General features: G+C 41.3%; 1 protein-coding gene across 5 annotated transcripts in view; it reads left to right on the top strand.

Annotated features, from left to right (window-relative positions):
* The window catches only part of CAMSAP2 (calmodulin regulated spectrin associated protein family member 2), a 181,935-nt gene that overhangs the window by 92,590 nt on the left and 71,477 nt on the right, over positions 1 to 17,868 (top strand). For 3 of the 5 annotated variants that reach the window (XM_075936672.1, XM_075936674.1, XM_075936675.1), the window contains exons 5-7: positions 2,523 to 2,555; positions 7,091 to 7,232; positions 16,402 to 16,541. In XM_075936672.1, the coding sequence (XP_075792787.1) occupies positions 2,523 to 2,555; positions 7,091 to 7,232; positions 16,402 to 16,541 (315 nt within the window). The remainder of the gene's footprint in view (positions 1 to 2,522; positions 2,556 to 7,090; positions 7,233 to 16,401; positions 16,542 to 17,868) is intronic. The other 2 variants (XM_075936673.1, XM_075936676.1) reach the window with 1 other exon arrangement.

The raw sequence follows: 17,868 nt of genomic DNA, 5'->3' as shown, positions 1-17,868 counted from the left end.
CAACTCTCCTCAGTTGTTTTCCCCCTTAGTGTTGCTTCCCATGGGACCTTACCTACCAGCTCTCGGAGTTGCCTTCCTGAAATCCATTGTCTCTATTTTGCTGTTATCCCTTTTACCATACCTTAGAAACATGAACTCTATGATTTCATGATCACTTTCACCAAAGCTGCCTTCCACTTTCAAATTCTGAACCAGTTCCTCCCTATTTGTTAAAATCAAATCTAGAACAGCTTCCCTCCAGTAACTTTTTTTAACCTTCTGAAATAAAATGGCACAGAATGCTGTATGCTTAGATGAAGAGAAATGCTGTTTAAACAAGTGCTACTCAATAATAGAAAACTGTCTACAAGAATTACCAGTTCAAAACCAACTTGCACTTTTCTGATGTGATCACTAGTCCAGGGGATTCAATCAAGGGTAGTGTATATATGGGACATTTTGATGTATCTGCTACATCTTCAATGCTCTTATGGGGCCTTCATTTGAACCCCTGGCAACCTGTTCTCTGTCCCTCCTATGCAGAAGATAGCGTTTCTTCTTGCTCTAGCTTGAATGAGAGTGAGCGAGCTGCAGGCCATGATGGCAGAGCTTCCATTAATACAGGTTTTCAAAGACAAGGTGGCCCTACGACTACATCCAAAGTTTTTGTTGGAAGTGGTTTCCCCATTTCACCATAATTAAGTAATATTTTTAACTACACTCAAATGCATATGAACAGCAACTTCATTAACTGGATGTGAGACAATGCTTGGTGTTTTCTCTAAAGAGGAATAAGCTTTTTCATTCATCCCTCATCTTTTTGTCTCCTATTCAGATAAAAGGAAGGGTCAGGTAAACTAGGCAGATTATTTCTAGGTGGATAACTTCCTGCATTACAATAGCATATAAAATAACTGTTCCTCCGACTGTGCTTCCTCAGAGATTATGGGCTCATTTTAGGGCCCAAACAATATCAATAGCATTCCTCAGTGCTACCCAGGGTTGTGTAAATATATATTTTATCAAGCACTATGCAATAACACCGTATCTAGGTTAGATGCAAACTTTGGGAATGCAATCCTGCAGTTCTTAAATTAGACTCCATGCCGCACCACCCTAAAGTAGTGTTTGTGAGTCAACTGAGTGGAATACCCATCTACAACCTCTCAGAAAAATGGTTACTTACCTGTACTGTGACAGTTGTTCTCCAAGATGTGGGTGGAGACACATATTCCACAGCCCATTCTCCATCCCCTCTGTACCAGAGTGTCTTGTATTAATGTTTGGCGCAAAGGGACTGAGAGCAGTTGGGGTAGCACTGCCCTTAAATTGCCAGGGAAGAGGGGCTGAGAGCTGGAGGACATGAGTGCCACCCCCTGCTGGCACTGCTGGGAAAAGTTTTCCACCTTTCATGCATTGGATGCATACACACCTGAGTCTATACTCAGATCTTAAAAAACAACAGTTACCTTTATAAGCAGGTAGCTCTTTTTTTGTAATAAATATTTTTCTGAAACACATAAGCATAGTTAGGGACTAATCTAAAAGCCTTTGAATCAATGCAATAATTTTAATTTTTTTTCAGTGGATTTGGGATTAAACATTTAGAGTGAGTTCATTGTATTTGCAAATCTGATTACTTGGTAATTTTATTATCATACATATTTTATAGTTCAATTTATTATTATTAAATCCACCAATTCTGATTTTTTTCTCTCTTTCCTAAAAGTAGCTAAAAGAAAACTACGTTTAGTAGGCTGTACATTCCGATCATTGTCCATCATATAGCTGATGCCAATGTGACTTGTCATTGCAAAAACATGATTGCCTGTACCTTTCATTTTTCTGAAGATTGTCATACAATTAAATTTACAAAATATTTTTAAACTTGTATGAAACATTACTGGTTTTCATTAGAATTAACTGTTACAAAACTCACTGGAAATTTGTAATATTGCTAAACAAGCATGTTTAGACCAGTTACTATATGTTGCCTTAGCTTTTTTTGCATATTTTATGTTCTGAGTCACTTCATTTTGATGGAAATGTAGCCGTGTTAGTCTGGTGTATTCTGCAATCAATGTCTGAGAAATTCATCTGAGACTATGATATCACAGCATCAAAATGAAACAAAATACAGGACTATGTAGCACTTTAAAGACTAACAAGATGGTTTATTAGGTGATCAGCTTTCGTGGGCCAGACCCACTTCTTCTGGCCCACGAAAGCTGATCACCTAATAAACCATCTTGTTAGTCTTTAAAGTGCTACATAGTCCTGTATTTTGTTTCATTTTGATGCTGTGATATCGTAGTCTCAGATGAATTTCTCAGACATTGATTGCAGAATACTGATTTAAAAATCTGTTTCTTATTGGGGGAAAATTATTCTGTTGATAAACTGAAAATGATCATTTTCATTATTGAATTGCATTTTATCATGTCTGAAAGTTAAAGTGCCAATGTAAAGATAAACTGTAAAATCTGATAATTTTTTTCCTTTTGCTCTTCGCTTTTTTCTTTTTCCCACTGCTTCCTCTGAAGTCTCCTACCAAATGGTTTTGGAAACTGGTTCCTGTAAGTTTGCTCAACTCTGTCACCTTTGATCTAATAGCTTAAAATGAGAATGGGTTGGTTCATGTCATGCTAGTATACTCCTCATTTCATTTATCTTAGATTGATTAGATTATGGCATAGTAGTAGACTGCTGTCCTTAGGGTTCACATGTTTTAGAATCTAGTCTTTCAAGGTAATCTAGGAAAAATTAAAACTTAAGGTACAATAGTAGATCAGAAGTTGCTTTAAGAACAGTTGATAACCAATACAGATGTGTATGATACTATTTTACTTTTTCATAATGCCTTTTGGTATCTTGCGTCAGAATATAAAATGCCCTTTCTTTACTCTGTAGTAAAGTTCTTTGGTTGGTTCATACTCAAACTCTTAATTCATCATGAAGCAGAGCTGCTTGTGTACTTTACCAAGAACATAGATGAACAGAAGCCAACCTTTTGTGTGTTGGTTGACATTGTGTCAATTAAAGTTTTTAGACACATAATAAAAATATGAATCACATACTCCTTTTATCCTAGTTTCTCTCTCTTCAATTAGTGATGATTATTTATGGGACCAAAACATTGGTTGTCCCCATACTGTTTAAAATATAAAAACCTTAAGTCTGTGCTTCATTAACAAACTAAATCTATTTCCTTGATGCTTTCTCGTAAAGAGATTATAATTTTCCCTTATTACAATTTACATTAAAATTCTATGCTACACTCCAACAGTAAAGATAATATACCCTTTTCTCTGGCATCAGTGAATCTATATTACAGGTGTGGAGCTACTTTGCAATTGACTTAATCTGTAGATGGTCAAGTAAATGCTGTACTGCATACTTAATTTTTGTACTGTTGTCCAAAGATGTACTTTTCATCTTCCAGTCAAATCATGCATGGACAGGCCTTTAGATAGCTTTGCTCTAACTAATAAAATATGGTTTATATGGTGCAAAGAAATTAAGGTGTTAGGCAGTTGTTTACTGTAAACGAAGTTTGGCTATTGCCTAAAGACTGGCATTTAAGAAACATTACTTGTAATAAAGGCTACAGCTGTTCTATTTCTAGCCAATTGAACCCAAATTCATAAGCATCTGTCCTATACAAGTAATTACTTTGCAGTTTTGTTCCGCCCACCCTCCTGCATTGCTATCAGTATATTATTGAAAGAGAAAATTCAGTTCTGGACAATGTTCATATTTCAGGAATACAGGCAGTCCCCGGGTTATGTACAAGATAGGGACTGTAGGTTTGTTCTTAAGTTGAATTTGTATGTAAGTCGGAACTGGTACATATTGTAGGGGAAACTCTAGCCAAACATTTCTCCAGAGCTCAGTTTTATTCTCCCACATCTCACTTCGCTCAGTCCTTTATTCTCAAGCTGAGGTGTCTGCTGAGAAAAGCCGCTCCACATCTCCCTGGTCTGCTGGGGGGAAGCAGCTAGGGCGGGGTTGCCTCACCCCGTTTGTAAGTAGGGATCTGATGTAAGTCGGATCCATGTAACCTGGGGACTGCCTGTAAAAGGACAACAGCATAACTAACATAGGGGAGAGGAGTAAAGCCAAAAGTAGGCTATTAGTAAACTACAAAAATAAAGTACACCTCAAATCATAATCTGACACATAGTTTTTCCATAAAACCAGGTGCTAGTGAAGAGCTGTTTCAGAATAAACCTTTTGTTGTAGCTGTTTTGCATAAAGCATTAGTTTACCAATAATTCCTTAGCAGTATATTAGAAACTTCATCTATATTTGCAGTAGAGCTATAAAAAGCAGTGATGTACCAATGCTTTGATAAACATGGTACCAATGCTTTGATAAACATGTTAAAATGTTCTTGTTAGGGCCACATTTATTATGACACTTCCAGATTAAAAATAAAACAAGTCACTGCTGGCTACACAGTAATATGAAGTAGTACAAGTATAATGTCTGTTGTCCTGTTTATCAAATGCGGAGTAAATTCCTATCATACAATATCATACAACATCATATACCTTGAGCAACCTATTAGTTTTGATTATATTTTAACTAATTTTTCTTGAAGTTTGGTACTTCTGTTCTCTCAAACAATCATCTTCTTTCAGATCTACCGTAAAATCGCAAGTATAATGCGCACCTATGTATAATGCACACCCTGACTTTAGAATCTTAGCATAATGAAAAAAACTGAACTCCTATGTACAATGCGCAGCCCAGCATACAGGAGAACAGGAGGTAACCTGTTTCTGAAGTCCAGAATCTCTGAAGTCCAACACTGCCTGCCCCGCTGCACCAGGAGCCAGGAGCTAATCCACCAGCACCAAGCCCAGCCTCGCCCACTTCCCAAAGGCAGCTCCAGGCTGCAGGAGAGAGGGAGAGAGGGACATGCCGCTCCTACCTGCAGGCTTGCCCGGGAAATGCACGCACAGTGGACAGCTGCCCGTGCACCACACCTAGCTCGCACTGCCGTGGGAATCCCTAGGGACTTCCAGGACCAGCCTGAAGGAGCACCAGACAGGCAGCAAGCCAGGGTGCTGCAGCCTGGTGGCACCACCGGCTCCTTGCCTTGTCTGGGAGCCTGGCAGTGTGGCAGCTCCCGCACTGCGCTGCAGCAGGAAAGTTTCTGTGCGGAGGGGAGGGGGAGTTTAAAACTTGAAAAAAATTTCTCCTGTGTATAATGCGCACCCTGGCTTTGAGCCTAAATAAACAGGGAAAAAAGTGCGCATTATACTCATGCTTTTATGGTACCTTAAAGGTTTGATATAATTCCCAAAGAGAATTTTACACTATTCAGAAGGCAGTTTGAGTCATTTAAATGACAGGAAGCTTTCTTCCAGAAAGTCGTCATGTAGTAGCATAGTGTGATGTGCTGCTAGGCCAGCCACTGTACTCTGTATTTAAAACAAATGTAAAATGTTCTTTAAAAATTGACTTAAAAGAAATTTTTAATTATGATTTTGAGTCAGTTTATACATTGTGGTGTTTGTATCTTCTCCACTATTGCTGTGTAAAATAAATTCAAAACATATCTCTTCACACTTCATTTCTGAACCATTTCCATGGAGGAAAAGCATAATTCTATATTTGTGACATAATAGAGATTTCCATGACAATAGATGAGGTTGTCACGAGCAAAGAATTGCCAATTGTGAAGGTGGAGGGAAAAGCTGACAGTAAGAAAGTGTCTTGCTTAAATGTAGGTAAAGTGCTACTAACATATGCAAATCAAATATTAATAATACATGAAAGATGAACAAGTTTTCTTTAACTACAGCAAGGGAAAACTGTCCTTCCGTTTGTATCTTCATATAACAATATACTTAATGCTATAGTGGCACCACATTTCAAGCTTGAAGTGCAGTTTTAAATCTTACTAGTTAACTTTTAACCAGTTAGTGTTTTAATATTTATCTGTACCATTCTGGTGTGCTAGAATAAAGACTTGATTTCAGTTCTCTGGACTGGTGTCTCTCCACAAGTGATGCAGTCTGAGAGTACTACATCTCTGAGTCCCCCATTTTGGCCAGTGCAAGAGAGACACTGAAATGTACCAAATGGAATCGCATCTGTTTCTCACCAAAAGGCTGGTGACCATAAAGTATAGATTTCAGGGTTAAAGCGTATAGTGAGTGAATTCTCAGAATTTAAAAAAGACCCCTCTAATTTCATCTAAATATACATGTAACTTTAAAAAAACATAAACATAAAATTAGTTAGCTAAGGGATATTCTTGACATCCTAATTAGCACGTAGTATGAAGTAAACTTTCTGTACTATTTGAAAATTAAAAGGTCAATTACTCAATAATCATATCAAGTTAGTAAATACATCATACTATTGGTACTTTTTTTTAAATTTTTGCCTTCTCAGAGGATAAGAGAAGAGACATTAAGAATGACTAGTGTTAAATTAGAGCAAAAAAATTTTCTTTTCAAAATGGTTTTTCTTTTTGTAATGTTTGTTTACCCTAGTAATCTTGACCATGAATATTCTTCTTGATGAACTGTTGTCTGTATAACACAGATTAATAATGAAAACGGAGCTTATCAAATCCAGATTTTGCTACTTAGGACGTGCTGCCAAGTTCAAAACTGAATCTTGTATTAGTTCAGATCATCATATGGTCTACATTGGCATAGCTCCGTTCATTTTCAAGGAGCTTTTCTGAGTTTCACCAGCTGAGTATCTGGCTCATTGTGTTAGACAGCTAAGTAATTTTTAATGCTATGAAATTGAATGCCACCGAATGTCTCCTGATAGTGACAAGTGAACTATCTTAGTTCAGAGTGAATTAGAATATTTTATATAGTTTATCAAATTTTGGTAGCATAGTAGTTTTGAATGAAAGTGGCAAAATTAGTGGACGGGTTTATTTCCTGTTAAATCTGTCTACATTTTGCTTATTTGTTTAGCACAAATATTAATCTACAGAAAGTAATGACTGACAAAATGGTGTCTGACTTGGTATTAGTCAATAGTTTTTCCACTAATGGGACATGGACTCTACAGTACAAATCTGTTTTCATATATGTTTCTGAGCAGATGTCTCTTTTAATCTCTTTCTACATGGTAGGCTCGTTACAGAAAGGAGCAAACATTGCTTAAGCAGCTGCCCTGCATTCCACTGGTAGAAAATCTGCTGAAGGATGGTACAGATGGTTGTGCTTTAGCAGCTCTGATCCACTTCTACTGTCCTGAAATTGTCAAATTGGAGGGTAAGTATGTATATGACATGACAATCGGTCACCAAAAAGATGGTGAAGCAAGATAAAATGAACTTTTCTTTGGTATTAATTAATATGGTTGCATTAAAGAGCATGGACATACAAGAGGTAAAATTTGAGTGATTCTTAAAAGCTGTGACCAGTGCATAAACTCTCTCTTTTTAAAAAGAGCACCATGTATCAGGGTAGCTCCCAATATTATGTTTGCCATTACTTTCCATACATAACCAAGCAAATATAAGTTTGTAAAGATGACTCCATAAGGAGCTGTCTTTCAAGCATGAGGAATCTGCAGAGCACATCCTCAGTGCCATGAGTCTTGGAACTATCTAACAAACGGTGACCATTATGGCCAAGTAAATCCTTTCCATGCATCTGACCAAGTTACAAATTTATATAAATGGCCCACAACCCCAGCTACCTTCATTTTCATTCTTACTGTGTAGCAAGTTGACTAAGCACCATGACACCGTAGCTGCACTGTGCAGCAGGTGGTTTCTTCACATGTGTCTACTTTATTAGTTAACTTGACAGCTTCTGGAATGTCAGTGTTAGTCGATACAAAAATAAAACACACAGTTTAATGTGTTTGATCTACTCCGTTGAGTTTTAAGCTGGTGCTTATCTACAGTGATGAGCAACTTTATGCCATTGTTATGTTCTGAGGCCTCGTTCAAACCAGATCTTCCTCCTGACAGACCAGAATAATGAATCTGGTTTTAATCTGTGTGCTTCATATGACACTTAAGTGTCTTGGCTTTTTGCTCAGGCTCTGGCTCCTGCTTTCCCCATGGAAACTTCAACCTTGTTGGGAATACGTGTGATCCAAGTAATCAAGGAGAATGTGTATGGATCTCAGGCTTGATCAGATCTGAATTAATAAAATCCTCATGCAAAACCATTCCAGATAATACCCCCAGTGCCTTCAATATCACCGTCCTCCAGATTTAAGAAAGAAAAATTCCAGTCATTTTTCTTGGGCTCATGAGATTGGAAAAAGGTGGCTTATGTAGGTTATGGAAGTGTTATATCCAGGCATGTGCTGTTACTATATGGGATTTCTAATCAGAGAATCATTGAAATCAGGGCTGCCATGAATGCTGACTCCTTGGGACTTTGCACCCCTTATCCTCTTGCTGTTTGAAGACAGAGATTTAGAATTCTGGACTGATGCATTTTTTTTAGGCCTGGAGTTGGGATCTTCCCACAGATACCTCTACTTGCTGTTTTTTGGAACAATGAAGCAAGACAGGGATCATGTCATCCTTTTAGTGTCCCAGTTTTGTTATTTGGATCTTCTGGCCATGATATCCTGTCACCTTTTAAAAATATGCATGTAAAGTCCTCCCTTTCTTGTCTAAGAAATGAGGTCAGAGGCAATTGGGGGTCTTCTGTGAGTATTATAGAAAGCACCAAAATATAAATTCTTTATTGAAGCTTATTCTATCTGATGGCATCATTCTTGATACTTATTAGATATTCGTGTTGAATGTTGACACGAGAAGTACCAGCTCATTTTGAAATTAAAGAAACCAGCTACCAGAATGGTATGGACTAAAATAGAGATGCTTTTTTTAATAAACAGGGAAACTGTAGAAACAGATCCAGTGTCATTTTCTCATTCTTTGTATTCTAGACTACTTGCTATCCTTTAATTAAAAATAATAAATAAATAAATAAAATGCCTGGGGCTTCTTTGGGTAATTTAAAGTCCACCTGGCTGATTTTAGCAATTTATCATAATGTTCCAATCTAGCGAACAAAAGTTTTTCTTTATCTGACTGAATAGGGCACAATTCTTATATATCTTCTAGTCTGAACCTTTACCTTCCTGAGATTAGAACTCCGTACCAACCAGACTTTTACTCTCGCCCCTCAAAGGCTGCACACTCAGTAGCTATTAGATCAACAAACAGGCTAAATGAGGCTTCATTTTGTTCTGTAAGATATAGGAATGTAAAATTTCGATTATTTGGCCAATCAAATAGTTAATGCAATTTGCATCAATTAGTCAATAAGGGCGCTTCCGCCTTTGAAGTGTAACAACAGCCCCAGGACTGTTGCTGCACTTCATAGGTGAAAGCGCCACGGGGAGCATGGGGCCGTGCTCCCCATGGTGTTTCAAAGCAGCAGCTGCCACTTTGAAGCCTTTGAAATGCTGTGTGCAGCCCAGGCCAGTGGGGACTCCCAGCTGGCTCCGGACTGCACGTGGCATTTCAAAGTAGCAGCGCTGCATGGAGCCCAGGGTCTGGCCCCAAGCTTCATGCAGCGTTGCCACTTCGAAGCACCCCTTCTTCTCCCCACCCTTGCTGCCTCTTTCTGATAGAGGCTGCAAGGGTGGGGGAAGCGACTAGTCAGCTAGTCTATTGACTATCCGCTAAGCATTTGCTTATTGGATAGTTGACTAGTCATTCACATCCCTAGTAAGATTAAAGTGATACTGTGCCCACATTAGGGATGTAATCGGATAACACCTTACACAGTTAACCAGCAAGCCTGGGCTTATCTGTTACCATGAATGGTTACAAGCAGGCTCCTGCCCTGCTCCTAGGGAGCCAGCTGTCACCCCACGTTTCAGGTTCTGTTTCAAAATTCACAGAGCAGGGTGGAAACTCATTCCCTGGGAGTGGAGCAGGACCCGGGACCATATATAACCAAGCAGGAGCCAGGACCAATACAGCAGAACACAGGCAAACATTAGAGAATGTTGGAGACAACTTCCTGGTATAAGTGCTGAAGGAATCAACCAGAGGCCATGCACAGCTTAGGGGAAGTAGATGTGGGTGGCAACTTGGGAAGCAATGATCATGAGATGGTAGATTTCAGGAACTTGACCAATGGAAGAAGGGAGAGCAGCAAAATACACACTCTCAACTTCAGAAAAAGCAGACTTTGACTCGCACAGAGAAATGATGCCAGGATCCCTTAAGATGCTAACATGAAGGGGAAAGGAGTCCAGGAGATCTGGCTGTATTTTAAAGAAGCTTTATTGAAGGCACAGGACCAAGTCATCCCAATACGCAGTAAGAAAAGTAAATATGGAGGTGACCAGATTGGCTAACCAGGGAAATCCTTGGTGAGCTTAAACACAAAAAAGAAGCTTATAAGAAGTGGAAACTTGAACATATGACTAGGAAGGATAAATATATTGCTCGACAATGCAGGGGAGCAATCAGGAAGGCAAAAGCACAACTGGAATTGCAGCTAGCAAGGGATTTGAAGGGTAACAAGAAAAGTTTCTACAGGCATGTTAGCAATCAGAGGGTGATCAGAGAGCATGGGGCCCTTACTGAATGCCCTTACTATTGACAGATGTGAGAAAAGCAGAAGGATTCAGTGCTTTTTTTGCCTCTGTCTTCACAGAAAATGTCACCTCCCAGATAACTGCACTAGGCAATGCAGTATGGGAAGGAGGTGGGCAGCCCTCGGTGGGTAAAGATCAGGTTAAGAACTATTTAGAAAAGCTAGACATATACAAATCCATGGGTCCAGATTTAATGCAACCGAGGGTACTGAGGAAGTTGGCAAATGTCATTGCAGAGCCTTTGGTCGTTATCTTTGAAAACTCGTGGAGATCGGGAGAGGTCCCGGATGACTGGAAAAAGGCAAATGTAGTGCCCATCTTTAAAAAAGGGAAGAAAGACAATCCAGAGAACAACAGACCAGTCAGCCTTACCTCAGTCCCCAGAAAAATCATGGAGGGGATCCTCAAGGAATCCATTTTGAAGCGCTTTGAAGAGGGGAAAGTGATCAGGAATAGTCAACATGGATTCACGAAGGGCAAGTCATGCCTGACCAATTTGATTAGCTTCTATGATGAGGTAACTAGCTTGGTGGACCTGGGGAAGTCAGTGTAAGTGATATACTTTGACTTTAGCAAAGCTTTTGATACGATCTCCCACAATATTCTTGCCAGCAAGTTAAGGAAGTATAGATTGGATAAATGGACTGTACAGTGGATAGAAAGCTGGTTAGATTGTCGGGCCCAACGGGTAGTGATCAATGGCTCAATGTCTGGTTAGTGGTCAGTTTCAAGTGGAGTGCCCCAAGGATCGGTTCTAGGGCCGGTTTTGTTCAACATCTTTATTAATGACCTGAATGAGGGGATGGATTGCACCCTGAGCAAGTTTGCAGAAGACGCTAAGATAGGGGGAGAAGTAGATATGCTTGAGGGTTAGGGATAGGGTTCAGAGTGACCTAGATAAATTGAAGGATTAGGCCAAAAGAAATCTGATGAAGTTCAACAAGGACGAGTGCAGAATCCTGCATTTGGGATGGAAGAATCCTAAGCATTGTTACAGTCTGAGGACTGACTGGCTAAGTAACAGTTCATCAGAGAAGGACCTGGGGATTACAGTAGATGAGAAGCTGGATATGAGTCAACAGTGTGCCTTGTAGCCAAGCAGCCTAATGGCTTATTAAGGTGCATTAAGAGGAGCATTTGCAGCAGATCTAGGGTATGCCTACACTACAGCGTTATTTTGAAATATCTAATTTCAAAATAGTTATTTCTAAATAAGATATTTCGAAATAAAGCATCTACACACAAAATACATTTCGAAATAGCATTTGGCTATTTCGAATTAGCATGTCCACGCTGAGTGGACACTGAATTGTATTTAAGGCCGCCTGGAACCAGTTTTGGCAGGCATCAAGTCAGGACTTACTTTGTGTGGCTGCTGCCTGAGGCTATCTGAGGCCTGTGCTTAAAGGGATCCCCCCGGACAGCCGGTTCTCAGGTTTCCCTGCTTTCTTGCCTAGCTCTATAAGGGACAGCAAGCATTTCTTTTCTCTGCGTGCTCTGGTTGCCCTCACTAGGGACACGACAGCACTCTGCAACATGGAGCCAGAGCTGCCCCTGGGCACTCTGGTGCTTCTCTTGGAGGCGTTGCTGTGAGCCTGGCTGCATTTTCTGCAGGCTACCATCTGGGAGGTCCATCGGGGGGCTGTCAGTATCCAGGAGGCCCTGTGGGAGAGCTTCCAGCCCGAGGAGCACTAACAGTCTCCCTGGTGTGCCCCACTGGGAGCTTGTGCCTCATTCCTCCCTCACGTCCTTCCACTTACCCCTTCCTAGCCCCCCCTTCCTGATGTCAAATAAAATACATGTATTTTTATAAACACAAATTCTCTTTATTTAACAAAACTGGGGTGGGGGGGAATGAAACTCTGGTGAGACTGGGGAAAGGAGGTGGGAGAAGGGGGGAGAGACAGTGGGAGAGGGGAGGGGGAAACTTGGGAGGAGGACGCTGGAAGGGGGAAGCAAGGGGAGCAAGGGGGAGGGGAAGCTCAAGGCTTACGGTTGGGGGTCCTGTCGGGCCAACTGTCTCCCAGCACCGTGGGTGCGGGGGCCTTGGCGTCCCCAGGGGGATGGAGGGTGTGAAGAGAGAAGCGGGATGGGAAGAAGAAGTGGCAGGAGGAGGAGGAGCAGTAGCTGGGGAGACAGCAGGCGCTGGAGCAGCAGGAGGCAGCACGCTCTGCACCAGGGTCTGCAGGTGCTGGCAGATGGCAAGTCCCTGGGCAAGCTGCTCCCGCTGGAGCTGCAGCTCTTCTTGCACCCAGTGCTGGAGGGTGCAGTGCTGGGCTCGCAGTGCCTCCAGGTGCTGCTGTAAGTATCCCTCCACTGCACAGATGGTCCTGCGGACCCCTCGGGTGCAGGACCATGTCCAGGGTAGGATGGTGCACCTTGCACGTGCAGCTGGTGCGGCTGTAGAGAAACAAGAAAAGTGGTCAGTTATCCCTGGGGACACAGTGGATGAAGCCCAGCCCCCATCTGCAAGATGAGGATGACCATTCCCTGCACCATCAGAGCCGATGTGCTTGCACAGAGGCCATGTTTGGAATGTCTTGCTATCCCTGGGAGTGGGAGCTACCCCAAGACCACACCCATGCCCCTGTGCTCTATATAGTGTGGTGGAGGGAAGATGTCCCCTGCCTCTGTGTAGAGTGGCCTTCGGGAGGGAGGGCATCCTGCTGTGTCCCACCCCGGAGTCAGGAGAATGTCATTCCTCTTCACACACGTGTGGCTAACAAGGTAAGGCCCCTGTGTGGCAGCCAGCTGGGTCCACATGCCCAAGGGTGGCATGTCACATGCTTGCACATGCACAGGTTGCTGCGTGATCCGTGGACAGCAAGGCCCATGTGTACAGTCCCTGGTTTCTGTTATGTTCTCCCTTCTTCCTCCCCCTCGCATAAAGGGACAGTGATGGCACTCACCTGTCGTTGCCTCCCTGGCCTCAGATGACAACAGCGACAGGTCTGCTGGGGCAGCTCTGGGGTCCTGGCTGCTCAGCATGCTCCATCTGGCCTACCGCAGCTCCTGGCTCTCCTCCTCCTCTGCCCTGGTCAGGGCCCTCTGCCCCAGGGTTGACAACCACATGGGGGGCATGGACTGTCCTGCCCCCCAGGATGTGGTCCAGGGCGTTGAAATAAGGGCAGCTTGGTGTGTTTGCCCCTGATTGGGAGATGCCCCCTGTGGCCCTGGCATATGCCTGCCATAGCTCTTTTATTTTCAACCGCACCTGTTCCTGGGTGCGGATGTGGCCTTTGCTGGCCATGGTGGCAGCTATCCTGCCATAGACAGCTGCATTCCTCCATCTAGTGTGGAGATCCTGGACATTGGAGGAATCCCCCCAAACCTCAATGAAATCCATGATCTCCACACTGAACCAGGAAGGCGCCTGCCTTTTCCAGCCCCTGGCAGACTCCTGGGAGCTGGCAGACTGCTCCTGGGGAGCGGTGGACGGCTGGCTGCTGGTGGCTTGCTGGCTCATATTGGGGCCTCTAGGTCAGGGGCAGGACAGACTGTTTGCTGGGCTGGCAGGCTGGGAGCTGGCACAGGAACTGTGGCCACACTCTACCCCTATAAGGGCTCCGGGGAGAGGTGGAGGGAGAGTAGTTTTCTTGGTTGTGGCCAGCAGGGCACCCTGGGAAGGGCTGGAGGCCTTCTATTTCAAAATAAGCATCTACACAGCTTTCCGCTATTTCCAATTAATTTCGAAATAGTGGTTGGCTTGTGTAGATGCTAGTACAGTTATTTCGAAATAATGGCTGTTATTTCAAAATAACTTTGTTGTGGAGACATACCCCTAGAGAAGTTATTATTCCCCTTTATTCGGCACTGGTGAGGCCACATCTGGAGTACTGCATCCACATCTATAGAAAGGATGTGGACACATTGGAGAGGGTCCAGTGGAGGGTAACCAAAATGATTAGGGGTCTGGAGCACATGACTTACAAGGAGAGGCTGAGGGATTTGGGCTTATTTAGTCTACAGAAGGGAAGAGTGAGGGGGGATTTGATAGCAGCCTTCAAGTTCCTAAAGGGGGGTTCCAAAGAGGATGGAGAGAGGCTGTTCTCAGTTGTGACGGATGACAGAACATGGAACAATAGTCTCAAGTTACAGTGAGGGAGGTCTAGGTTGGATATTAAGAAAAACTATTTCACTAGGAGGGTGGTGAAGTACTGGAATAGGTTACCTAAGGAGGTGGTAGAATCTCCATCCCTAGAGGTATTTTTAAGTCCTCCGTGACAAAGCTCTGGCTGGGATGATTTAGTTGGGGTTGGTCCTGCTTTGGGAAAGGGGCTGAGGTCTTTTCCAGCCCTAGGATTCTATGATTTTATAGTACGTGCTGGGAGCCAATTTTTAAGCTGGCTCCCAGCATGCACCAGCTTCCGGGAGCCAGCTGCCACCCCATCCTGCTGCCTTTGCATCCCTGGGAATGGGGCCAGCAAGCGGGAGCTGGCCGGGAGCTAGCTTAAAAGACGCCTCCCGGCGCATGCTGCCTCTCAGGGGGCTGGCTGCCGCCATGCGCTGTGGGTGCGTGTAACCATGTAACGGCTGAAATTTTCCATTACTTTTTTTACATCCCTAGTCTATATCCTAAATTCCTCCTTAGGTTGATCTCCGAATTCCATCTCCCAAACCAGATTTAACAGAAGAATATAACCTGCATATTTTCATTTAAAAGTTGATTTGCTACCTAATTTAAAAGCGAACTTTTTGTTTCAAGAGGTTTTTTTCTTTTTGCATTTGTGACCACATCCCAGTTTATATCCGTTTCCGTTCAAAGATTTAGCTAAATGATTTGTTCCTATCTATGACCAACAGAAATCCTCCTTCCTGGTGGCCCATCCTAATAGCTGAAAGACAAATTTCGTGGCATGCTGGAGAAATGTCTCCACCCTGAAATCTGCAAATCTGTCATACAAAACTTTGTTCACATCTTCACTTAGCTGTACTCCCTTAATTTAGTAATGAAGTCTGAAGATGTATTCTTTACTTTATTTCCTTCAGGTCCTCATTTTGTAAGAATTTCTTTAAGAAGTTAGACTAGTAGTAATATCTCCTAAGAGGCAGTTACTGAAGGAAAGTTACTTAGTTGTACATGTATGCAGAATATATTGCTGCTTCAGAACCACACTCACCCACCTACCTTTACCACTTCTGTGTCCAAAATGTATTTTGAATAATAAAAGGAAAGGAAGAGACCAGAGCTTGCAATTCCTTGTATAAACTCATTTTGAACATTTTGATCCTCAAAAGAGGGTATGTGGTGCCCAAACTGATGCTGCTTTTATAGAGTTTATGATGTTGAGGCACATTTTTCTCAAGAGTGACTGTTCAGTGGTAAGAAATCAGTATGCTTGGAGAACTCCAGTTAATAGATGTATAATCCCTTTTACCATACTACTTGTATTACAGCATTTAACACATTGTTGCAAGAGGGACACTGTAAGCCATGCAACATATTTCAGTTATAGTTATGTTTGATAATATTCAAAACAATAAATGGGTAAAGAGTTAGATCATAACTTATTTTCAGCAAGACAATAATAAATCATAGTTTACAATGACCATTTACAAAAAAAAAAAAAAAACCAACCACCATAGTGTGTTTTACAAAGTATTCAAGGTGGTAATCTGCTTTATTAGCATACAAACAAATTTATAAGAATGCGATGGAATAAAAAGTAAGATGAGAGACCTCCAAGATTCTGGAATTAAAATCTAATTCAAACTGAATTTAAAAAAAAATCTTTGACAAAAATTCTCTCTTTTTTAAAATCTACCTCTAAAATGCTAAGCACTTACTAAATATAAGACTTTTATTTTCTGAGCTGTAACTATAACTAAACTTTTCAGTTTCCTCTTTCATTTTAGATATTTGTTTGAAGGAGACCATGTCATTGGCTGATAGCTTATACAATCTACAGCTCATTCAAGAATTTTGTCAGGAATATTTGAACCAGTGTTGCCATTTCAATCTGGAAGATATGCTATATGCTGCTTCTTCAGTAAAGGTAAAAAAAAGTTTTTTTGAAGTTGTGATTTCTTCTGATCTGCTTTAACAATGCTATTTTAGCTGCATTTAGATCTAGTGCTATATGGTTCAGCAAAAAAAGATATTGCATCTTTTGGGACATGGTGATTAAATTACAATGTGCTAATAAAATGCATGTTTCAGCTGCAAATATTACATCATTTTTGATGGTATATTAATGTAAAATATATTTTTAAAAGGAGACCTCTTAGTTCTGGGCAGACTGTCAACTTTTTTTTCTCTCAATTAAAAACCCACAATCTGCAATATTTCCTTAACCATGTACTTGTGACTTATGTTGTCTGTGACTTCCTAAATTTTTCAAACGATAGTGTAAAAAGTTATGGTTTCTGGAGTAACAAACTCCTCTCCCCTTATCAATGTATACACAAATACAAAACATAAAGAGAGAGTTAACTTGTGAATTTTATGTGTGGGTGGGTGGGTGGGTGTGTACGCTATATTAATTTGATAGGGTATGATGGCTCTGAAAACCATAACTTTGAATTTCTTGAATTAATTTAATTTAAAAATATAACACTTATGCAGCATAATTTGCCATTGTGCACATTTCATTTCCTTACTTTAAAACAGAAAACTACTGAATTTCACAGTATAAATGTTTATCATAAAGTATAGTATGAGATTCAAATAAATGTTTGAGTTTTCTCATAGGTATACAGAATTCTATGTATAATTGCATTACTTGTGTCTCTTATCTGAATAACTCCATTTAGAGCTCATTTCTGCCAAGTTCTGAGCACTTGAAACTCCCAGTGATTTCACCCAGATGAATGTATTGGCAGGTCACAGGCACGCTTGGTAACCTTCCAGATTTTGTTGGTGTGTACCTCAGGACTTGTGTGTGCACATATTGTAGTTAATGTGAGGCCTCTGATTGTGGATGTACTGATAAAAGGCACCTTTGTTCAAATAGACCTTGTTCACAATAGGGGTTGTACAAACATCATTGTATTGCTAAAAATCACACTCCTAAATCAACATAGTTATATTGGCACAAAATTTGTGAGTAGACCAGGCCTTAGTCACTACAGGCTTGGTTACATGCAATATTTCACATGTTTAACTTAAGATGTGATTTGAAACTTTTTCAGTTAAGCCAGCACAAAAAGCTTTCCCTTTTTCCCCTTTCCTTTGTTTAAACCAAGGCTTTTTTCAGTTTAACTAAGATCATTTAAAATTAGATGCAAGTTGAATTGAAATAAGCTAGACTTAGATGAAAATAAGCTTTGTCGGTACTTAAAAGTTAGGTTGATGGTGAGCAGTGTCAGTCAGAGATGAGGGAA

Source organism: Pelodiscus sinensis, chromosome 9 (assembly GCF_049634645.1).
Source record: "Pelodiscus sinensis isolate JC-2024 chromosome 9, ASM4963464v1, whole genome shotgun sequence".
In the NCBI taxonomy this organism is placed as follows: Eukaryota; Metazoa; Chordata; order Testudines; family Trionychidae; genus Pelodiscus; species Pelodiscus sinensis.
This window is presented reverse-complemented; position numbering and strand designations above follow the sequence as displayed.